Here is a 24,950-nt window from a genome sequence, read left to right on the forward strand (position 1 = left end):
TAGCTGTTGCAGTCTTATAAAGAAGTTAATGGACCTAATAAAACCCCTAAGGCCCCAGATGATTATAGTCATTAAATCTCTCTCATTTCATCACTCTTTTCAGTCCTCTCGTGGACAAATAGTCTTAATTAGAAGATATCAAATATTTCTGAAACTGAAATTGGATCTTCATTCTACCAGTAAAGGCTAAAGGACATGGATACAGATTTTCACCCTTCAAATGAAACAAACAAACAAAAACAAAATGAGAGAGAGATAACAGGGTTATATCCAAATAAGTTAACATTGTTATATCCAGTTATTTTAGGTTTTGCCCGCAATCATACACAATTAAGTAAAATGCAATATTCTTCAGGGTCTAATGCTCAAAATCGTATTCAGTAGACCCTTAAAATTGAAATGTTATGCAGTGGTTCTTTGTAGTTCTTCAAACTACAGGTTCTTTAAATCACATACACTTCCAATAAAAGGTGTGCTTTATGTGTGTTTATAATTTTAAAAAAATTATTCAGCAAGGGTGCATTAAAACGATCAAATGTGACAGAAAATTCATTTATAATGTTACAAAAGAAAAGATTTCCATAATATTTTTCTTTTGAATCCTAAAAAATGGATAATGGTTTAAAAAAAAAACGTATTGTTTTTAAAGGATTCTGTGACACTTCAGACAGCTGATAAACATTCAGATTTGCCCTCAGGAAAAATGGACAAAAAAACTTTTATAAGAATTTTTCATATTTCAGAATTTTACTGTATCTTTCATCAAATAAATGCAGCCTCTGTAATGTTTGAAAATGTGTTTATGAATTTAGGTTAAGAGAAGCAAGACGAAGACACCTAAGTCTGGACTTTCATTATGGCATCATTAGGCTCACAGTTCCCAAAGAAAATCTGAAACCTCTTGTCCACAAAGGTGTTCTTCTTCAAAAACTCTTCTAGTTGCTGCACAGACATCTCTATGACCTCCGCTCCTTCTTTCTCGTTGAGCCCATAGGCTGCAAAGGCCGGGAATTTGGATCGCTCATCAAATGGGGCATTGTGATCGTAATCGATGCAGCAGTAGGCCGACCACAGGTAGGTGGGAACGGCCACTCGATTGATGTTGTATCTACGGATCATCCTGCCAGATGTGGTGACCCCCGTGACTATGTAGGCCGTACCGCGGCAGTAGTTGTTGAGTCGACGGCGGATGATGTGCTCATGTTGTTTCCAGTGGCCCACGTTGAACTCGCGGACCTGTGGGACCACATTGGTGAGGGTGTACGTGGCTGCCTTGTCATCGGGGTTAGCCTGGTGCTCGTCGGGGTTCAAATGGCCTCGTTCGAAATCAACCATGTTTGAGTAGTCTTCCAAGACGGCCTGGGCGTCTGAAAAACTGTCGTGGACATCATCGGGAGGAAATGGCTGCATCTCACCAGAGTCTGATGCCGTGGAGAGCTGAACAATTACAGAATATTTATGTAAAAAAAAAACAGCAAGATTTTAAGGTAGTCTATTTCCAATAAAATATGCACCATATAGAAAATATATACAATTAGATATTTTGATGTTTTTCATTGTAAAGGTGTTAGGGTTAGGTGTTTTCATGCTCTTAGACTGGCCATAAGAACAGCAAATCAGCTTACCCTGCTGGTACAAACAGCTTAAACCAGCCTAAGAGGGTTTGCTGGTTTTATATGGTTTAAACTGGTATCTCAGATGGTGTTTATCTGGTTTAGTATTTGGCAGCTGGTTTTTCAGCCTGACCAAAGCATTTTATGGTTTAAAACCAGCTAACCAACCAAGCTGCAAGACCAGATAAGTCAAATTAAGCCTTATAAAAAAAAATAATAATAAAAATAAAAAAATCAGCAGGTTGAGTTGAAAATAATTGCTATAAATCTAACCTGTGCCTTGTTTTAATGCATCAAATCTACAAATGTTATGGATACTTGCAGTTTTACTCATTATGAGCGAACAATGAGAACTCGACAGTTGGTTACCTGAGGCTCGAACATCCAAGGAACGTCAACCTTCTTGAAGCCGTCGGAGCGTTTGAAAGTGTACGCAGAATACACCGGGATGTGGTCCACCACATCATACAGAGAGACATACCGGGGCTTGCCGTTATAACGCTGACAGATCTTTTTAAGTGAGCGGTTCTCCAGACCCCGAGGAGGAGTGCCCATATACATAAACTCACGGCACTCAGGTGAGAAATCATTCTGCACTTCTGAGCGCACAGTGACGAGCAGAAAGCAGAGAAACGCCAGCAAAACAGTCCGGTGATCCATTAGACTGAAATTAAACAGCTCTCCTTCAAAATCTCCTTTGAATAACTCCTAAGAAAGTGTACCGGGGTGCTCATTTTCCATACTGCAGTGATAGTCAAATAACTGCTCACCTCTCACCCAACACACCTGAAGGTCCTGCAACTGAGTGGATATAAAAAGACATTAAAAAAAATCAAGATACTTTCAATTTAAACCCAACAAAAGACTTTTCTTCAATATATAAACTACTTATTCTTCTTTCACTTGCTCCTCTTTAATAAAAAAACTTATACTGCATAGAATTTAATAATTTAATAAAAATATATAAAATATAGAATTTAATCTTCAGACAGTTTTATATATATATATATATATATATATATATATATATATATATTTGTGTGTGTGTGTGTGTGTGTGTGTGTGTGTGTGTGTGTGTGTGATAGTACAGTAAATACATAACAGTAGGCTTTTAATAATAAACAATACAATAGCTAAAATAATAATAATATCATTATTATTTATTTATCATATTTATTATTATTATTATTATTATTATTATTATTATTATTAGCCTATTATTAACAGCAAAAACAATGAATATCGTTCGAGTTTGATTATGTTGTTCGAAATGCAGTGAAAATATCGCACTCAGCAGAACAGAAGGGAAACAGTTAATATTAAATGCATGAAATATTGTATGGCAGATATACTGGGATTCATGTCAAACAGGAAGGCATTATCACAAAGTACAAAGGAGTATAAAGAGAAGAAAAATCATTCATAAGTAGAAGGGAACAAGTCATTTTAACACATATACAAACAGGACATTCAAATCTTAACCAAACAATAGGCTATACAGTATAGGGAAACATAATACTGGACTATGTGATGTTTGTTTAACAGAGGAATCAGTGGAACATGTTATGATTACACGTAGGCTACAGCATATGAAAGAGAAAGCGATCGATTTAAAGATGAATTACAATCCTTAAGAGTTAAAGACATTTCTTTAAGTAGTATTCTGAATGATGGTCCAAATACGGTACATTCTCTTCACACTCCATCACTGTAGGTGGCGGTATGCACCTATGAAGTTGGTTCGCAACCCGCCATAAAACCAAAATAATAAGAAGAAGCATATATGCAGTGATTCTCGCGCATGCTAAGCAGTAGGTGGCGGTAATGCGCTGTTGTAGTTTTCAAGTCGGCGTCAAACAAAAAGAAGAAGAAGAACTTCGCGATTCATTGGATGAATTTCTCACGTGGTTCATGTCCAACAGCCATTTTTGTAAAACACAAACAACAAGACGACCTAGCGAGACATAAAAAAAAACTCATTTCGACCGTTGCAGATAACTACCTGGGAAAATATATAAAGAATTCAGCATCGAACTCACACAAGACGAGTGTTGAAAACACAGACATACCAGTAGTTCAGACCATCGCTTCCTGCGAAGCACGTTCGTGCAAAAGGAGTGAGTTATTTAAAGAAGATCCAACTCTGCAGAAAACAGTGGATGGCTAGTTTAGCCTAGCTGGCCAGCAGGCTCGCAGAAGAGGTGCGTGCTAAATCATCTTCAACTTTTTAAAGGGAAGTCTGCTTTGTGCATTTGTTGGTAATCACATTTTAGTGGTAATCGCACACATATGTCGTCGGAGTTAATCGCACTGTAGCAGATGGTTGAAGGGCTCGGTGTGGAGCAGAGAAGGCCTGCAGCGAGGCGCAGCGCGAGCAGATATCAGACGTTACTGCTTCGTTTCCTGCTCTCTTGATCTCTTAAAACGTCTCGGACTTGTTTCATTGTTTTTAATTAGATTACTTATTTACCTTCATTAGAAAACGCCTCTCCGTTTCAGGCGTGTTGCTTTGTTTGTGTTGCATAACACCGCGGTGAGTGTTACTCGCGTTGAGTTACACTGTTGCTTGTGGAGTCATGACTAGTTTGGAAAGTTCTCACACAAGGGTTTTTGGACGTTTTTTGTTATTTAGTTCCTTTTAGGCTTTTGCAAAATGTTACTTAACCCATTTAATCCCACCACCAACTATTACCGAGTGTGACGTGTCTAAAATATTTTGTTGTTTTTTTACACTGAGTGGTCAATTATAAAGAAAGTGCAGAATGTCTTAATTTTATCCGTTTTTGTTCAAGTTTTGTGTGAATGGTCCATGACCAGAGCCGTTTCGTTTTATTTGTCTCTCTGAAAAGTATGCGTGTCGAAAATGCAGTACAAATAAAACTGCTATTTTGGTGCATGTAATATTTGAAGGGTCTACTTTTAAAATTCCAAGGTACTTAACGAGGTAACTTGATCCAATTAAATCTACAATTTAAGAATATGTGTGTATTTTATATATTTAAACTGAAATTAAAAATAAAGATAAACAGAATTTTTTTTTAAAGCGCATTTTAAATTTAATATGTACTGTTATTAAACTTGCATGTCTTTTTTTATATTATTTTTTTATCTGATGCTTTCATTGTAAGTCACTTTGGATAAGTGTTTGCTAAATTACTAAAGCTAAATGAAATAGTTAATAAATAATGCCTAAAGATGATAAAGTGAGAAGTGATAAAATAGTTTTTAAATGTAAAAATACTCCATCCAACTTCTATTAACATGAGGCCAAACTGAATGAAAATGTTTTTATTTTAATGTGAACTACCCAAAAGTTAAATTGATAATTAAAATATGACTGTACTCTGTCTTATGGATGCGCTTGCATGTTTTGCACAAAAAAACAATCAGTGTTTTTTTGTTTTTGTGTGTTTCTGCAGGTGTTTGGAGTTGAATGCTTGGCTATGAAACAATAATTCACAAAAAAATAAATAATAATATAAGTAAAAGAGATCAAGAATTGAGAGAAGTTAGCCAGCAATATTTATGGCATAACAAACTGCCCTGCAAGTTGTTTTTGTTTTTCAAGCAGCGGTTGCTGTTATTTATGCTGCCACAAATTCTTAACCATAGTGTATTTCTTTTTCTCTTTAAAGTGTTTTCAAATATCTGAATCTTTAGTTTTTTAAAGATCTGAAGTTACTGGTACATTAGGGTGGCATGCCATCTTTTGAAGGTCTTATATCTGGCTAGATATCTATCAGTCCTTATCTCTTTGAAACTGGCAGCTATTATAATATTCATACAGAGTTTAGAATTACCACCTCAGCACACAGAACCCCCGTACCGGTCCTGATAGAACCAGCTCGTTCCTGTCCCTCGTTCATACCGGTCCTTTACAGTCCTGTTCTGTGGACAAGGTACGCACTTCCCCATCATGAAGACATGCTTGTTATATCATTTCAATCTCATATTTTGGTGTGTTTCTGATTATGATAAATAAGATTCAAAAATCTGTGCTTTATTTTTCATTTCATTTTCCTTTGGTTAACAGAAACCCTGAGCCCTCTGGACATATAGAATATGACTGCTGAGACTCTTACCTTCGGTCCAGAATGGTAGTATATGTATTTCAGATAGTATGACTTTAAATTAACATGCTCATTCGTGCATATGTGCATTTATGGTCAGGAATTGTGGAGCTATGATCCAAAATTAAAAATGTTGCCGCCCCCCAAAAAAATCATTTTCATTTTCTGACGTAGCTTTTAGCCAGAGAAGCGGTTTTAGTTACCAATCCCTCTGGCAAATATTTTTGGTTTATTTACTTGCCAAAACATATTTTACTGGAATTTGGCAAAAAAAAGCAAATTTTTTTCTTCTTCCATTGATCTAATTTAATTTTTTTTATTCTTCGCCACTAAAAACAAAACAGGTTTTTTGCACTTATAAACATTTAGAATGTGTTTTTCATAATCTGACTTTTCCCTTTATTGGTATCCTTTGTGATAAATATTTAGAGTGCAGTAAATTAATGAACTGCCACATGATTTTTTTCTTCTTCTGTTCTACTTGCCTGTAAGTGTCAACATGAGGAAACAGATGTTTCCCCTACGTGTGATTTTTTTTTTTTTTTTCTTCCCTTTTTCTTTATATATATATATATATATATATATATATATATATAATTAAAGCTCAATCTCTTCTGTCATTTTCTGCATATACACACTCTTGAATCCAGAATGATTCATTGTTTTTAAATGGGTGATGGAAATAATAACAACGATGTCTGTTTTCTTCAGGCTCCGTGCACTATCCAGAGGGGGGAGTGTGACGTCCCCTCCCCCTTCCCCTGCAATGCCAAAGTCCAAGTTGGCCGACTACCGCTATGGCCGTGAGGAGATGTTAGCACTTTATGTCAAAGATAACAAGGTGAGGTGACTCATGGCTCCTGCAGTAAAAGTAAAATAAATAAAACTGAACAGTAGGGGTGTAAGAATATATCAATACACGTATAGTGTATTTTGTTTTTGGCGATACTATATCGAATCTCAAAAAACAGAATATGGATGTTTAAAAATAAAAAAAAGTAAAGTAACTACAAGATTCGTGGCTGTTGTTTCATTTTGAGTTCATGTACCAACCGCTAGGTAGCAGTCTTCATCTCTGAACTTAAACAGTGACCGGAAATACTAGCATTAGGGCACGCCACTAATGTAAGCGTTAATATAGTTCGCTGTCCCTGTACAAAACTAAAGTGTGGCATCATTTGGGCTTTTGTGTTAACGTCCACCCTGCGACTATGGCGCGGGCACCACCTCGCTTTCACTGCTTGCCGCATCCTGCATGAAGAGCCTTTGTGCGGGGCATAGTGGGTGGTAGCGTCGCAGCTTTCTTAAAAATATATCCTATTCCTAAAATAAGAACTATCTCAATATATCACCTTGCTTACAGTATCGCAACATATCGTATTGCAACCCCTGTATCGTGATACGTTTTGTATCGCCAGATTCTTGCCATTACACAACCGAACAGGCCACCTGTATAAGGCAAGGGCCTTTTCATTATAGTAGGTCAAGTGTTGATATAAGAGTCAATAATTGTATGTCGATTACATACCTAATTGAGATTTTGTTTGCGTGTTCAGATCCCTGAGGACATGCAGGATAAGGAGTTCGCTGCTATCCTGCAGGAAGAGCCTCAGCAGCCATTGGCCTTGGTGCCCCTGACTGAGGAGGAGCAGGTGAGTGATGCATATTGTAGTCATGGGTCAAATTTTTATATATTGATTGTCATATGTATAACACTGATTTTTATTTCCCTCATCTTTCAGAGAAACTTCTCCATGTCTGTGAACAGTGTGGCTGTGCTAAGGCTTATGGGTAAAGGAGGTGGAGCTGTACCAACAGGTGTAGCTAGAGGGCGTGGAAGCACTCGAGGTGGTCGAGGTGGGTTGTGACCAATGGTGTGAATTAATGCAGATGACATTTTTGTAGGCCAACCTGGAGGTTCATACTGGCAGCCTCGACAAAAAACCAATAGGATTTTTCCACCAGCTTTGGGATTATTGCAGAAAATAAGCTCTGTGATCGAAAGATGTTGATGATTCTTACATCTTTTGTTCACCATGTTAATCTTCACAAATGATCAAAATAATTATGAAGTTTGAAGCCTAAATACAATCACCAGAAGTAGTGATTATAAACCAAGCATGGATGTAAAAGAGAGCTTATAAGTAGATGGGTTTCCTGTTGGAAATGGAATTATATACATTTTATAAAGTATTTCAAAATGTTGTTTGTTCAGGGAGAGGAAGAGGAGAGGGTGGATTCTACCAAAGAAGTGTGGATGAAGAGGCCGGTTTTGGCCGAGGACGAGAGATGCACCGCAGTCAAAGTTGGGATGACAGGTGGATTTATACATCATAAAGTTTTATATACAGTGTACATATTTGTCTGAATAACAATGTTTATAACATGCATTTGTATAACGTAAAGTCATCAAGACATAATGAACAGTCAATCTCAGATTAGATGTCAGATATTCTGTTGTGCTGATCATCAGTATTTGCTATGTCAGGGGTGAGCGGCGCTTTGAAAAGCCCTTGAGGCGTGATGGTGGGCGTGGTGGTTTTGAGGAGGGAGTTGCAGGAGGAAGGAAGGACTACACGCGCTCAGACAGCGATAACTGGCGTATACTCAGAGAAGAGCAGGAGGACGAAGATGGGGCAGAACCTGGGGGAAGCTGGAGGATTGCTGGAGTCCGCCGTGATGGTACATTCACTTTTATTTTATTTTCATTTATATAATTTTTTTTAATTTGTCTTTAATCTCATCTAGACGGGGCTCCTCGTTCAGCAGGTTGGCGGGATCACGGTAGTGGGGATGGCCGTCGTAGGAAGTTTGACTTTGACTTCCGAGATGGAGAAGGTGGACGTAGAAGGACCGGAAGTGAGGGAGGAGAGGAAGAGCGAGATGGCCTGCCTGAGTGGTGCACCGATGAAGAAGAAGGGGAGATGGGAACATTTGATTCTTCTGGAGCCTTCATGTGCATTAAGGTTTGCTTGTCTCGCAATGCTTTTATTTAAATAAATTTCAGATGCATTCTTGCACATGACTGTTAAGTAAAGAGATGGATTAAATCAGGTTTGTGTGACCCTTTAGAAAAGCTCCAGAGATGCAATCCCTGAAGACCAGGAACTGGAATTTGAAGCTCTGGAGGAGGAAGAGGAGGAGGGTGGTCAAGAGAAGAAGGACAGTCCTGCTGATAAATGTAAGAAAAGTCTTATTTGATGTTGTATCCAATATATTTACCAGAAAGTGACTGTTCCCCTTTGTTCTGCATCTTTTGACTTGCTCTGACCAAGATTACTTTAAATGAACATTAAACGTTTAACATCCTCCCTTTCTCTAGCTGATGTATTCCCTCACCTTTTTTTTATTTTTATTTTTTGCTGTTTTCTAAACTCGCCTCTCTTGTATTTCAGCGGACACATGTGAAGCAATAGTTGTGTGTGATGGAGACATAAAGTCATCATCTCTTCATGCTGTGTCCACTCCTGCCCCTGTGCAGCCTGTTGCAGAGGAAAAGACTCTCAAACCCATACTCACTCCTCCTTCAAAACCTGCACCCCAACCATCTGAAGGTTCTCTATCTCTTGCTTTTTAACTTTTTGTGCATTTTCCCATTTTGTTCCAATAACGTGCAATGCTAAAAGCTCTTCACCAAGACTAAGTTTGTTTTGATAGATGCAGCTCCAGCAGGTGGCACAACAACTCTGATGCAGAGGTCCTCTCCTCCCTCAACCACTGTTACTGACCTTCCAACAGTAGGGGGAGACACCGAGGAGGAAGATGGCATGAAGCACCTTCAGCAGGTCAGCGTGCTTGCTTTTTTGTTTGTTTTGTTGCTCTAGCAATAGAAGGTCAAATAAAAAAGATTTGTCTTTTAAAGGAGGCTGAGAAGATGGTGGCGTCCCTGCAAGACACATCTCTTGAAGAGGAGTGTTTTACTCAAGCTCTTCATGAGAGCCACATCACTGCGACACACACTCGCACACACCCGAACACACACAAACTCTCTCACTCCACCTCACACACTCTCCCGCACTCTGCCAGTGCTCTGCCCCTGTCCCATGAATCCGCAATGAAGTGGTTCTACAAAGACCCTCAAGGGGAGATTCAAGGTGATTGTGACTACCACGTTAATCTTGGAGGTTTTTTAAGTGTTCATTCCGGCATTAAATGGTGGGCTGTATTGGTTGTCTCTCTTTCAGGTCCATTCACTACAGTGGAGATGTGTGAGTGGTTTCAAGCAGGGTATTTCACCATGAACCTGCTGGTCAAACGTGGTTGTGATGAGGGATTTCAGCCCCTGGGTGAAGTCATCAAGATGTGGGGACGTGTGCCTTTCTCTCCCGGCCCCTCCCCTCCTCCACTGCTGGTGAGGAACACTGTGAAATATCCAGAAATGGGTTTGATGATGCTTTGTGCCATGTATTAGTAATAATCCACTCAGGGCTTTTTTGAAACAATGATTACACCATGTTCTTAAATCGTTAACCATGGTAAAATCAAGCACAGCCTTGAGTTGCTTTATTATATTTATTAATATTTAAAATATTCAAGTATGTGTCAAGAGCTTTTAACCTTTTAGGGCAGTGCTCTGACATATTGAGGTCGTGTTACAGATGACCCAAATTCGATTCCCTTTTAAGGCCTTTTCTGGATCTCATATTCTCCCATTTGACATTTACTGACTGTTCTTTTCTCTCCAATCCTAAAACTTGTGCAAAATAAAGTATTTTAGTTGGATGGAGATACAAGTTTTTGTTCTGCTTTTCTGTTACTTTAGGGGAACATGGATCAGGAGCAATTGAAGAAACAATTAGAGCAAGCTGCCACTGCAGCCCTGTACCAACAACTTCAGATGAAATTTCAGCACATGAACAGGTATCACCGACTAGCAGTAAATGCATCAGCTGACCAGGTATATACTTGTGTTTTGGGTTTATGAGCGATGTGTTTGGGTCTCAGGTGTGGGGAGACTGGGATGATGCCTGCGATGAACAGGTCCATGTCAGTGCCAGACACCGGGCCCATGTGGGACATGCCTACCTCAGGCTCTCAGCAGTCAGGTACTACCAGATGCATTGATGCTTCGTAATAGCCACTTTATTTTATGCTGTGCTTTTGTTACACCATTAGTTCTTCTGTGTTGTAGGCGTTGAGACCAGTCTGTGGGATTTAACCATGAGTAACTCCACTCAGGGTCCAACTCTTGAACATTTGCAGAAAGTACGTAACATATGTGATCTTGAAAGTGTCTTCAACTTATGCTATAGTAAAGCTGTCTGTCCTGCTAGAGTGCATTGATCTTGTCTTGATCAAGGGCTCATTGGTGACTAAATCCCAAAGCATTACTTAATTTTTTAGATGAAGGTTTAGCCGTGTATAGCCTGGATCTTGTCCAGTGTCTGTGCTATCACTCTCCAGAAGTTACGGATAAAAAAATAGTTTTGTACCAGTTTAAGTAAACTTCAGTTGACTTCAGAATGACTGTGATGTCACCAATCAATCACTTCTCTCTGTGATCACATTTCATGTTGAATGAATGAACTTTACCCATATTGCTCTTTCGGTAATTGAGCCCTTGCTGCCCGTGTGTTAGCTCCAGCAGGAGAGGCGTGAAGCTGAACTCAGGAAACGTGAAGAAGAGGAGAGGAAACGGAGGGAGGAAAAGCGCCGGCAGCAGGAGGAACAGAAGAGGAGAGAGGAGGAGGAGCTTTATAGACGAAAACAGGTGAGCGCATTGACACGTTGGGCTACAACGGTTGCACTTTTACATTTTTATGATGCGTAACACAGTATGTTTGTGTTTTACAGCAGTGCCGTCAGCAGCAGGAACTGATTATGAAGTTTCTGCAGCAGAGCCAGCAGCAGAGTGTGCCAGGGGGCACAGGGTGGAGCGGAAGCCAGGCAGGAGCTCTGTCTCTGGGCAAAGCTACTGGAAAGAGCATGGGACTCCTGGAGCTGGAGGCAGAGAGACTTCACAAACAGCAGCAGCAGAGAGCTCAGCAGCAGCAAAGGGTAAAAACATCTTGAGCAGTGAATTGTTTAATATGTATCCGAATGGCTGGCAAATAGTTTTGAGTTACTGTTGTTTTAGTTCATTATAACATTGTTTCGTTCAGCATGGAGGTTTGACAATGGGCCAGTGGAGTGATGGGCCATCTGGGATGTGGTCAGGAGCTGGCATGGAAGGGAAGGTCGGAGGTGGCAACCCTGCTATGGGCATGTGGGATGAGCCCATGAAGAATCAAGCCAGCCATCGCAGCATTAGCCTGAAGAACAGCCACAGCAGTCCCTCTCTCAGGTAGACAATTTGTACTCACTCAATTGAACTAGTGTTTTTATACACAATGTTCACCCCAAACATCTCTTGTGTTCTCAGTGATCAATACATGCTGAATCGGCGTAAACGTACTGACGATGAGGATAGGCTTCTGAAGCTTCTTCAGGGGATGAAACCTCAAGATGGTTTCACCACTTGGTGTGAACAGATGCTCCACGCTCTCAACACCTCTGCAAATAACTCCTCCTCAGTGGACGGTAACTGTCACATCTGCCGTTCGCATCGTTCGCATGTCTTCTCCAAAAGAAATGGAGATTAAATGTATCATGCTTGTATTTTTCTTGATAGTGCCCACCATTGTGGCATATCTGAAGGAGGTGGAGTCTCCATATGAAGTTCATGACTTTATCCGTATTTATCTGGGCGATACAATTGAAGCCAAAGAGTTTGCCAAGCAGTTCCTGGAGCGCCGTGCCAAACAGAAAGCGAACCACCAGAGACAACAGCAGCAGGTTTGTGAAGGACGATTTTTCTTGTTTAACGTTTGTTCGATTCTCCACACTGGGTGAGTCTTAATGTACTGAAACTTTCCACAGCTGTCCAAGGAAGTCTCTGGATTAAACATGAACTTCCCCCTGCAGGTAGATTACATATCGTTTTACTGGATTTATAAAGAAAACCTGCTTTATTATTTTCTAGTTTTCATTTTCTATTAGTCCATTGTTTAAAGTCTTCCTGTTTTTTTTTTCTTACAGTCAATGTTCCAGGCAGCTCACATGAGTAAGGGCGGCAGCGTATACGACACTCAGGGAGTGAAAACGAAGAAAAAGCCTAGCATGATGCTCCATTCTGACCCCAGTATCCTCGGTTAGCGTGCACGCTCACATAAACACTCACGAACCCCTACTGGGTTCCATTCAGCTTTACCCATCAGCATGCATACATTACCCAGAATAACCCTTGAACTACTGTTTTTTTTAATCTGCATTCTGGCTCCTTGTCAAATTCTTGCTGTCTGGGTCATAGTGAGATCTTCATCTAACAAAGAGGATCTATTTGCTGATGTACTTATTGAAAAGCATTTTCTGCCCTGCTTCAAAGGGGAAAAGTTTATGAATTAGTCATTAGTATATTCCCAGATGGGAAATTTCTTGTAGAAATTCAACCCTCAGACCTCTCAACCTCTGTTCTCCTGTTTCCCACCTCCGCAGGCTACTCATTCCTGGGGGGAGGTGAGCTGGAGCAGGTGGAGGATTACTGACCCAGCCCGTCTACTTGAGTTTACCTGAGGCCTTAAACCTGGAGCAAATCAGCAGAAGAATGTGCACTGCTCAGTGAGGGAAGGGGCGGGCAATATTTGTCCATGCCCCCTCTCTCTTTCTCCCTCTTTCTCTCACTCTGCACTGTGAGAGGAGCAGAAGGAGGTTATTGGGAGGTTCGGTGTGAAGAGGAGATCCTCTTCTGCCTCCCTTCAGTAAAGCACCTTACCTAAACCATGGCACTTTAATGTTTTCATATTTGAAATGGAGTTGTCTTTGTTTTTTTTTTGTTTTTTTTCTTTTGTTTTTTTACAATGCAAAAATGTGTGAATATATTGTTGCATATATTATGTGTAGAATATTTGTATGAATATACATACGAGAGGTAGGAACAGAGCGGTTTCCGCCGTATCAAACATGGAGGTCGAGAAACGTTGGGGAGAAGTTGAGCGTCTCTCCTAAAAGACAAACACTGTTGTATTTTTATGTTCATGGTAAAGCTATAAAAATATGAAATTGAAAACTTGAAGATTTGCACTTGTTTAAAAAAAGTAAAAAAAAAAAAAAAAAGTTAGGATAGGTTTTTTGTGAGCGCGTGTGCAAGAGATGAAGCCTGCACAAATTTTATTGCTTACTGACATGTATAAAACAAATGCCATGCTTTTATTTTGTTCAACCCAATTTTATACTTTATTGAGTGTGTGCGTGAATGGACAGAAGTAGTGTTGGCGCTTTTTTGTACATAGGCTCTTAAAGAGACCGATAGGACAGTCAAGCATTGCGTTTTACCCTCCAGTGTTTCAAAGTCTGACTGAGGTGCTGTTTGGCCCGTTTGGCTCTGTTCTAAGAGGGCAATCGGGATGTGTAGGTTTGTGTTTGATGTATAAATGTAGCACCTCTGTTGTCTGTACACAAACTACTTTACAACTCTTCCCCTTTCACTCATTCTCAGTCCACGATGTGAAATGTTGCCTTTTGTCCAGAAAGTGTGTGTGGATTCTGGGGCACTGTGATTCTGTATGTCAGTTGTGTTACTTTTTGTTGCTGTTGAAAAAGGATGAATGATTTATTTTTTTATTGTTCTATACAAAGTATTTGAACTTTGAGTTGGAGCACTTTCTAGGCTGCTACCTTGTACTTTTTTTGCCTCTTGAGGATGTTGTATTATGAATGAATGTATTCCAAAACAAACTATCTATAACAGTGTATCTAAAGACAAGGCTTGAGTGTCTCTGAGATAAACGGGACACGCCTCACCATTCAGAATATGCCTAGTGTCAGAGGTCAGATTCTGGGATGCGCTTGGCCTGTATCAAGTTGACAGTCTCCGGCTGCTAGTGCTCTTCCAGAACTTTCTCACAGCACCTAGAGATTCTGTTCATCTCCCAACATCTTGATGGAAATGTTGCTCTGTCGTCTTGTTACTTGCGCTCTTGATACAGGGCCATTGAGAGCCAAGTAATTGTGTAGCAGTAATTATTAATTTTTTTTTTTTTTTGAAGAATTTACCCCCCCCCCCCCCAATACATGAGTTTTGGGATTGAAATATGTTATGTTTTGCATCATAAATGTTTATTCACCTGAATCCTCTGAATAGGAAGAGACTACGGATCAGAAAAGAGGAGATTTTGGTACTTGACTAGAAGAGAGAAAAAATCCTGCTTTAAGTGTATTTCACTCTATTCTGACTGGATTATATTTTTGTAAAAAGAAAAATAACAAAAGACAATGACAAACAAAAGCAAAGCACGGAGAGGTGGATATCAGCACTAACTCGTACGCCATACTGGAGTCTGAAAGGAGTGGCAACCAGCTGCATTTAGTGCTACAGAGCGTGACACACAGGGAATACGTGCGGATCCAGTTCATCCTCATACCTAAGGGATGGAGTTTTTTTTGCATCCTTTTGAGCTGCGATCCCCACTGCTCTCAGCAGCACTATCAAATGAAGGATATTCCTACAGCATTTGGGGAAAAAAGGTGGTCATTTTGAATGTTTGATTTAAAAAAAAAAAAAAAAAAACCTTTATGCCTTTTTTAGAAGATTACTGTGCAGAGAAACTCTCATGTGACGTGTCTATCAATAATATTTCTTCACAAACTTCCCTGCTGTGGGTTGATGAGTCTAGATGTGATGAATGTTTGGAGAGGAGATGAACTGAAGCAAAACTCTCCTCGGTTCTTCACACTTCACTTGAACTAAATCTCAAGGACATGATTGCATGTCAATGCAATGAAAAATTGAAAGTATTACAGCAATTGTTGACATTATAAAGTTCATGGATGCTTGTGAAACAGCTGAACTGCAATGAAGAAGGTGAGATGCGACAGATCGAGACTGAATTTTTTTAATTTACTTACATTGTAGTTTAATCTGGTTCTTGTTTTTCAGTTCTTCCAGGATGGACGTAACCTAGATCTCCCTGCTGGGACCATCACACCCACCAGAAGGCATCATATGATGTCGTCGAACTGGATTTAGCAAGAGACCACAACTCTTTCTCTACTGTTTCTCTCTTACGCCTGACAGCATAGAACGGGACCCACAGACAGACTAGGTGTGTTCATGCATGTGAAGAGACTTTGTATGTGTCTGTACAAAGACACCCGTACATTCTCCCATCTCGCTTGTGGGTGAGGTGGAGACTGGATGTCCTGTAAATAATGTAAATGACTTTGGTCCCCATTTGTTGAGTTCTGTCCATCTTAGGCCATCATCTTGGGTGTTTCACATGCCTTAACTGTACAAAACAGAACTGCCCTGGCCAACATCAATGTAACACTCATGAAAAAATCAGCAGAGACTATATGTACACCACTCATCTCAAGGAATCCGAGTCTGAGGATATTTCCCCTTATGTTGACTTCACTCAGCATACTAGGTGTTTTCTATGTATTGTTGGTATGTTAATGTTCAAGTGAATAACTGCAATTATTGACATGTACAGATAGGTTGATGGTTGATGAACTTTGGTATATGCTGAAATTTGAAAAAGAAATTGTAATAGTACAAAAAAAAAGAAAAAAGGTAGTTTGACTTCCTCTACCAGTTCAGCATTGGTTTTTTGTTTTTAGTTTTAAATGATTAGGTGGGTACCTACAGAACATGGGGCTTAGTTTTGCTTTGCGAAGATCAAAATGTTAAACTGAAAATAAAATAAAAAATTAAAAGCTGAATTTGTTTTCTGTCATTGTTACAATTATTGTTGGCTTAAGACCCTCGTTTAGTCTTAAATGTAGTCATATTTGACTGCTGCTTTGCTGCTGTTTTCCTCTATGAGGCAGTACAGTCACACTTCTGCTTCACGACCTCAGGGAGTGAGTTACATTATAAAGATTCGAGGATAGTAAGATCTTGATTTCCTGTTGCCAAATGAAACTAACGTTACTAAAGATAAAAATCATTGTGCTTTCAATCATAGTGTTAGGAACAAATTTTAGATTCATGTTAAGTCTGCACCGCATAAACCTCCATCATTTGATTCCCCAAGGTAACCCAGCATCACTCTTTTGTACCGTTTTTGACAGATTTTAGATTAGACATAAGGCATAAGGTTTAACATACACAAACCTTGTGCTGATGTGCCTCGAGCTAACTGTTACCTCAATAAAGTTGAGGCAAAGTCCATGTTTCTTGGAAATACTGAATTGAATTTGACTCAAGCCCTATCGTCTTCGCATGTTACATTTTAGTTATTTTGATTTGTTGGCCGTAAAGCTACAGTGACATTTAAATTCAACAGTATTGAAAAATACTTCAGAGAGGAGCTTTTCTCAAGACGGCATCCACAAACTCTCCCCGAGTCCGCCAGTCACCAGCACGCGCGCGCACCACAGCTGTTGCCATGTTCGCTTATTATAAACAACTGAAAATAGCTATGTATTATTTAAAATTTAAATGTACTATTTTAATATACTATCTATTATTTAATAAAATACGAATCGTGGAAGTTTGTAATTTAGCTGTTTTAATCCAGACTGTATTTAATCTATATATATATATATATGTCTTGATAAATGAAATTATGGAGGTATGAAGTGACTTCCCCATAATTAATAAATAACTACTAACCCTTTAGAAATGAAAAACAGAGCTCGCCAATTTCGGTTAGGCTTGTTTGATCAGAATCGGTTGTTTGTTTCTCCTGGGATCTGGCAACAGTGCTTCCGGCGCGCGAGTCAAAGCGCCAGACAATCGCAGAGCAGCAGAGAAACGGAGAGCGCGAGCGGCACGCGTTGTGTCCATGGACTACAGGAATATCTCGTTTCTTGTCCACAACGTTTCTGCATTTGTTGCAGTAGACTTTTATCGATTACTGCCACTTACCTCCTTACAATGACCTAAACGGGTTTTGTTTCTTGTTTTTCTTGTCGGACTGTAATTAATTGGGTAAGTAAGTGCTGGTGGACATCCTCACTGTTGTTTCAGGACTGGAACATCATATTTGCGTGCATAATTTGGATATTAGATGAGCGAAAAGTTCTGGACCTCTCATTTTGGACACCAGGTGCGTGTTCTTCACCAGCGTTAAAAGTACGATCTATCTTTGACACCTTTGTCCATCGAAAAATTGAACTATTTCTACTGGGTGGGTGTTATTTTTTTTCAACGGGAGTAAAAATACAACTCCAAGTCACTGACAGAAATGCTAATGCTGCGGTTGATGGAGAAATATTTCTAAAAAATCACCCGCAGTGGACCTGGCGCCCCGCATCAGTCTGTGTGCGCTTTGAAACATTTAACTTCACCCCATGTACAATCATAATATTGTTTGAAATCCATCCCAAATCAGATTCATACATTAACCATATGGCTTTGCCTTCTCAAATTTGAAAATTACTTGGGACTTTCAGTTGAGGTCATTGACTCCTTTGAATGGAAAAAAGGAGGTTGATGTTTCTGAATCTGCTTTCTTTTACAAACATTCAGAGATTTGTTCTCCGAGACTTTCTGATGTGGATGTTGCGGTCACACCATCTCCTCAAGCGCAGAGGGATCTAGTGAAGTTCAACCCTCCGCCAGTCTTTTGTCTCTATTAGGTCCCAGGCATTTGTCTTGAGGAACATGGGAGTCCAGACGAGGGGAGCCTGGGTGGCTATGGCGTTCTCGGACTGGGTCAGTGGATTGGGAATTCTCTTAATCTTCCTGATGGAGAGTTTAGCAGTTGATGCGACCAACATGGAGCCAGTATACTGGAACTCTCTGAACAGAAGGTATGTTGGTGGTTGATATAAAACGTTCAGTCGTTTTTCTTCAAAACTCTGTGGTAGTGTAAATAATACAATTTAGAATCAATTGTAGTATTAGCAGTGTTGGGGAGTAACTAGTTACATGTAACGGCGTTACGTAATTTAATTACAAAATTATTGTAACTGTAATTAGTTACAGTTACTACGAAAAAATGAGTAATTAAATTACAGTTACTTATGAAATTTGTAACGATTACAAAGGGGATTACATTTGAATATTTACACACATCCACATACAGATTTAACTGATATCTTTCCCAAATTGCACTGGCTATTCTGAGACATACCGCCCTAATCATTTCCGGGATGAGGAAATACAGTCTGGTTCGTAGAATCCAGTCATAAAAACTAAATGCCTAACGCGGACGAATATGCCACATTTTGGATGACTAAATCAAAAGTAGGTCAGTACACTTGAATCAAAACATGACATCGACTAGTGTCTGTGAATATGGAGCCCCAAAAATGCAATATATGACTTGCACATTCTGCGTGTCTGTGGAAATCAGGCGCAGACTGGACACCGGGAGAACCGGGACAATTCCCGGTGTCATGACAGCCGATTTTGCCCCACTATTTAATATCATTATTGTATAATTGCCTGCCGAATGTACTAAAGCGATCATTTTCGAATCCGCCATTTGATAATTAAATCTCTAATAAGTCATGAATTGTTATTAGGCGCTCTCCGCGCCTCCGCCAAACGGTTTGGATCAGACTCCGAGTAATCAATGCGAGAGAGAGAGAGAGAGAGAGAGAGAGAGAGAGAGAGAGAGAGAGAGAGAGAGAGAATACAGTGGACTGCTGGAGCAGAGAGGCAGAACTCCTGTTCAGGGTTTCAGGTCAGTTTCATCTGTAAAGATGCTTTTTTGTCTTTGTTTTTTTTATTTATTTAATCAAGCAGCAGCACGTTGCTCTTCAGTCATCACTCAAAATACTATATAAAGGACATCATTATTATCAGTTGTAATGTTACAGTAGTAATTTATCTGAAAAAAATTCCGATTTTTTATAGGTTTAGGTGGAGCTACGACAGACAACAACACAACCCTTACGAAAATTTACATTTTAATATTTAACTATAAATCCACTTGGTTACTATTGTTTAAATGTGGTAACCAAAAATGTAAAATTATTTTACAAATGTATTTATTTAAAAATAAATACAAATCCATTTGCAAAAAAACAAAAACAAAACAAGGTTATTTTACTTTTATATAGGCTAATAGAAGCATGGTTAATTTTTGTAAGGGAAAAACATGACTCGTGTACAGTATTAGGATTTTTCTATAAAGATATTGTAGTATTGTAGAGTATTGTATTGTAAAGTATAGTTTTGTTCAATCTTGAGTATTAAAGTCACGAGAGAGATGGATAACAGGGCAAAATAAAGAGACTGAAGAGAAAAAAGGAAGTGAAGGTGCAGTTCAGGAGAGAACTTTTAATTATTTTGCATGTCCCCAAATTAAAGATTAAAACCTTTTTTTTATGTCAGGTCCATACAAAAAAATAGTTTTGTCCATGAATTTGTTTGTATGAGTTTGAATTTTTCAGAATTTTTTTCCCAGTCCGCCCCTCCTGTAAATTAATGGCAAAGACATGGTTTCATTTTCTACACATAGGCCTACATTTTACATTTACATTTATTCATTTAGCTGACGCTTTTATCCAAAGCGACTTACAATTGCTATATATGTCAGAGGTCGCACGCCTCTGGAGCAACTAGGGGTTAAGTGTCTTGCTCAGGGACACATTGGTGTCACACAGTGGATTAGAACCCGGGTCATTCACACCAAGTGCAACCAAAACCCTACTGAACCTCGCAGTGTTTTCAACCTGTGCCATCTCAATATAGGAGTACACGAGCACATAAACATAATTTCTAGAACTGCTCTGTCACTTGTGCATGTGCATTTTACTTATTTTGAGAAAACTATCATCATATACAAAGAGACAGCAGTTTAAAAAAACACCAATGTTTCAGGAGTTTAGTACACAGAATACGTCATATGCTTATTAGATAACTGTATTGAAGTTGATGCATGCTTTCATTTATTATTCTTTAATTTTCACAAATTTAGAAAAGTAATCAAAAAGTACTCAAAAGTAATTAGTTACATTACTTTAATAAAGTAATTGAAAAAGTTACACTACTATTACATTTTAAACAGGGTAACTTGTAATCTGTAACCTATTACATTTCCAAAGTAACCTTCCCAACACTGAGTATTAGTCAGTTTGCATTCATGCGTGTAATCCTAGTAATAAACTAGTTGGAACTTGGAAGAGATTGTTGTACGTATCATAGATAGATGATTCTAATTACATTTAGATTTTGATTCTATTAGTCAAGTTCATTGTAAACCACATAAAGGTTCATGGGAAATCAAAAAATATATAATTAAAAAGTGTGATTTTTATAGTCAATATCAATTTTTGTAAACTGAAAAAAAAAATTGGTGTAGAACCAGTTTCACTCAGAAATTGTTAGTAAGTTTCGCAATTAATTACAAAGAAACTTCAGTTAACAAATTGAATTAAACGTGAATTTTTGAAGTAAAAAGACTGAAGTAATATTTTCTTGTAAAACATACTCCAGTATATATATTTAGATTTTTTTTTTTACTTTTTTGTAAGTGTAGTTGTGCTCCATGTTCTGAAGTTTTTCTTTGTCTAGATGTTTTTGCAAGTATATTTTCTATAAAATTATTTTTAAAATTCATTATCAAGCCATTATCCAGCTTTGAAAAGTAATTAAGAAATCAAGGAAATGCCTCAGAAAGTGTGGGAACTAGAGTATGTACCTATAAACTCAACCCCAGTTGGGACAGGGGTGACTTTGGCCTGGGAGGGACACAGTCTAGTTAACGGTTTGGACAGACACACACTCAACTGAGAGAGATGGGGGTATTTTCTGGCTGGCTGCGTCCCGATTATGAGTTGTGTGCATGCCCTCCCTAGATAAGGCATTTGTGCCTTACCCACAGTGACACAATCTGCAACCCATGCATAGGTCCTTTGATTTTTGTCTGTGCTGAGGAAGCTCTCTGAACAAGAGGAAAGGAGAAGCCACATTATGAAGAGTGTAGACCTTGGGGAAGAGGCCGAATCAGGACATCTCTCAACCCTGAAAAGGACATGAATGAATAAGTGGAAGAAAAAATACTGGTTAGGCAACTAGGCAGTTGGTTTGTTTAAAAAAAAAAAGAAAGAAACTGCCTCTGAGAACTTCAGAGCTTCACACTGACAGACGGATGGTAGAGAAATATAATTAGAGAAGACAAATAGATCTGAGGCGGAAAAGATAAACATGGTTGGCTAAAAGAGAGAAAAAAAATAAAGATTAAATGGATGCTGAGCCAGAGTTTCAACTTATGAAGTAGAGAGAAGGAATTGAGGGGTTTGTGCAGATAAAGTCACATAGAAAAAGTGACAGAGAAAGTCATTCATCCAAATGAAATAAATGTTCCTCTGATATCTGAAAAGGTCAGTGTGTTTACTCACACCCCGACAGCCACATCCCTCTTAGGTCATCTGGCTCTCTTTTCACTCTCTCAGTCTCACACACATACACACACACACACACACACACACACATTTGACACATATGCCCACAAGACAAATTAACATTTCATCATGCACACAGAGATGCCAGAATATTAATTAATATAAAAAAGCATTATGAATAGCAACCTACGGCAATGTGTTAATGTGTCATTTGTTTTCATAATCTGACGTATTGATTGCATGAAACTGAATGCTCAAAAAGAGAAAAATGGTAGTCTGAGACATTGTTTTCCATCAGGAATTGATTGGATCATGACATGACAAAAATGGAAAACACGACCGAATGCAAGTTTATTGAAACAAGGCTTTGAAGGTTGCCTGGCAATCGGTTAATATAACATAATAGACCACAAGTCAGGAGGTTTCAAAATGGGGTACAGGAACCCCGTGAGGGCTGCAAGAGGATGCTAGAGGGTCCGTGGACAATTTAGTAATTTTTTAGGGTTGTTTGAGTTAATATGTTAACATAAAATTATGAATTTTAATATATTTGTAACACAAAAAAAGTACAATATTTTTAAAAGTATTTAAGAAATAATTCTGAAATTAACCACTTACACACAAAATCTTTACTTGGCACAATTTCTGAAACCTGACACTCAAACACCAGAACCACACACCAAATCTGCGAAACCATACACTTTCTCGGCCATTGACTAAGTTTCAATTTCATAAAACACTTTTTGCAAAACGCAACACTATTCCCTATGTAACAAAAATCTAACAGGAATTAAAATTATGGCAAAGGTGTTTGCAAATCTATGCTTTTGAGATGTTTGTGATATTTTGATTGCAGTGCTTCATTTTGCAAGAGATGTGAGGCATTTTGCAATTTTGAAAATGTAAACTGTTGAAAAAGAAAAACTGTAATACAAAGATATAAGATGTAATACAAATATTTATAATACAAAGATAATATATTTACATTGGGTTTGGTTACAGTAAAGTACAGTAATACTTCTGTAATGATTAAAAAGGTGTATATATATAAGTATATAAGTATAAGTATATTGATGCATAATTTACAAGAAGACCGGAAACATTCATTAAAATGTAAATAGGGTCAGGTTTTTTTTTTTTTTTTTTTTTTACTTTAACCTGACAACATTCACACCTGAGAAGGTCTTACTAAGTCATGTCTGGAGAAAACCATTAGTAATTCCATAGAGCCTGTGTCGAGAGAAAAAAAATGACGTTGAAACGGGTCAGACAGGTTATGGGATGGAGGGATGCGTGGGAGGAGAGGAGTGGATTTCGGCCCCTCAATGAGCGTAATCAATGGTGAGCACAGACTGTCTCTATGCATCGCTCCAGGGGAAGTTGTTGTACAACTCTGTGCCTCAAATGAACATTAAAAATTGAATCCTTCATGGCTCCCTCAATATTTAATGAATCAGCTGCTAATTGGAGACAGATAAAAGCTTTCTTAACTGGGTTAAGCGTTTCACATTAAAACATTTTAAGGGTAGGAAAAGATACTTTGGAAAACTGACAAGCAGAGCACAGAGCCTACATCAAATCTTCAGACTTTTGACCGTTTTACTGTAGTCGCGGTAGGTTTTTTCTGGCGAATCTTTGATAGATTGGTTCTCCTTTGCTGAAAGATCTTGTATAGAGCCTTTCTAGGGACCAAGAGCAGAGCAAGATTAAACATTGTTAGTGAAAAGAATGGATTTAGGGTTTGTAAATGTGCTTCACAGTGCAAGGCCCTCCCACATCTCCTAGCCATTTGTGTGCGAGAGAGTGTTTTTTTGAAGAGATAAGACCTCATGGAAAATGTTACATTGTTAAAAGAGAGATTTTGATTGTGGTATTAAATGGACTGAAAATGGAATTGTACCACTTGACCTCAGTTTCCAGGGGTGCGAGAGTGGGAGGATAATCCTCTACACAACACCCCTCCATTAGTTCATCATATGGACTGCTCCATCATCAGACAGGCAACAAAGCCATCTGTGAAGGGATTACTACCTCTATACACACTTTCTCTCTTGCACTTTTTCTTTCCGGGGTTAATGTCTTTCTCTCTCTGTCACATTCCCTTCACCTATTCATCTTCTTATTTTTTTCTTTCCTCATTCATTACCTCATTCTTTTGTGTCACTGCTCTCTCTGTGTCTTTCCCAGAGGATAATTCTATTGCTCAGAGGTTGCTCTTTCATTGCTCATAGTATCAGCTTTATCTCTGAGATTTCTTCTACAGTGTTTTTGGGGAAATACAAGTGAGATAATTATTGATGTACAGCAAGGAGATTAGTCAGATACTTCTGAAACTTCCAGACTTTTGTGTAGGCGAATCTGACAGTGTAGTCTCATTAATAATCATATATTTGCAGGTAAAATGCAGCTCTAGCACATTTTCATAGACCCTGACATGTACATTATTCTTGACAGCATGTAAACTGTAAGCATTTTACCTTTGAACAGCTTTAACATGCAAATGATTTAGACATTTTTAGATAGTTAGAAATTGAATTTGTACATTGATTTTTTTTTTATTTTATGGTTAAATATGTCCAGTCTTGTCACATTTATTTAATGTATTACTTAATGTTACATTATAATGGTTTCATGCTTTGCTATTTTCAACTCCATTCAAAGGATAGCATTACTTTACCCAAGTCTAAACTTTAAAATAGTGAAATCAGTGTCATCCAACGGCATCCACGGAAGAGTTCCAAGGCAAACGCCACTGCTGACCAAACAGAACACAAAGACTCGTCTTACATTTGCCAAAAAAATCTTAATTATCCCCAAGAATTTTGGGGAAATATTCTGTGGACTAATGAGACATAAGTTGAACTTTTTGGAAGGTGTGTGTCCCATTACATCTGGCATAAAACCAACACTGCATTTCATAAAAAGAACATCATACCAGCAGTCAAACATGGGGGTGGTAGTGTGATGGTCTGGGGCTGCTTTGCAGCTT

General features: G+C 38.6%; 3 protein-coding genes and 1 long non-coding RNA gene across 4 annotated transcripts in view; 3 read left to right on the forward strand and 1 right to left on the reverse strand.

Moving 5' to 3' along the window:
* Positions 1-795: 795 nt before the first annotated feature.
* zgc:172339 (uncharacterized protein LOC564384 homolog) lies at positions 796-2,409 on the reverse strand. The gene is made up of 2 exons (XM_059539268.1): positions 1,983-2,409; positions 796-1,437 (listed from the first exon to the last, which is right to left on the reverse strand). The coding sequence occupies exons 1-2, from the start codon at positions 2,271-2,273 to the stop codon at positions 838-840; spliced, it is 891 nt and encodes a 296-aa protein (XP_059395251.1). The 5' UTR covers positions 2,274-2,409; the 3' UTR covers positions 796-837.
* Positions 2,410-3,529: 1,120 nt separating this feature from the next.
* On the forward strand, positions 3,530-14,317 carry LOC132126903 (GRB10-interacting GYF protein 1-like). Its single transcript, XM_059538492.1, has 25 exons — positions 3,530-3,814; positions 5,033-5,512; positions 5,647-5,710; positions 6,395-6,524; positions 7,240-7,335; positions 7,426-7,540; positions 7,899-8,001; positions 8,172-8,365; positions 8,432-8,649; positions 8,756-8,864; positions 9,079-9,237; positions 9,341-9,468; positions 9,546-9,777; positions 9,868-10,034; positions 10,446-10,543; positions 10,628-10,728; positions 10,815-10,888; positions 11,262-11,393; positions 11,477-11,680; positions 11,785-11,966; positions 12,045-12,202; positions 12,294-12,457; positions 12,542-12,586; positions 12,701-12,812; positions 13,157-14,317. The coding sequence occupies exons 3-25, from the start codon at positions 5,676-5,678 to the stop codon at positions 13,204-13,206; spliced, it is 3,006 nt and encodes a 1,001-aa protein (XP_059394475.1). The 5' UTR covers positions 3,530-3,814; positions 5,033-5,512; positions 5,647-5,675; the 3' UTR covers positions 13,207-14,317.
* A 415-nt stretch (positions 14,318-14,732) lies between these two features.
* Positions 14,733-16,381, forward strand: LOC132127054 (uncharacterized). Its single transcript, XR_009427481.1, has 2 exons — positions 14,733-15,521; positions 15,597-16,381. It is a non-coding gene; the product is annotated as an uncharacterized LOC132127054 (long non-coding RNA).
* A 1,004-nt stretch (positions 16,382-17,385) lies between these two features.
* Positions 17,386-24,950, forward strand: part of efnb3a (ephrin-B3a) — a 39,164-nt gene continuing 31,599 nt past the window's right edge. Inside the window, exon 1 of the mRNA XM_059538780.1 lies at positions 17,386-18,418. Coding sequence (XP_059394763.1) covers positions 18,270-18,418 — 149 coding nt within the window. The 5' untranslated portion in view covers positions 17,386-18,269. The remainder of the gene's footprint in view (positions 18,419-24,950) is intronic.

Source organism: Carassius carassius, chromosome 45 (genome assembly GCF_963082965.1).
Source record: "Carassius carassius chromosome 45, fCarCar2.1, whole genome shotgun sequence".
NCBI lineage: Eukaryota > Metazoa > Chordata > Actinopteri > Cypriniformes > Cyprinidae > Carassius > Carassius carassius.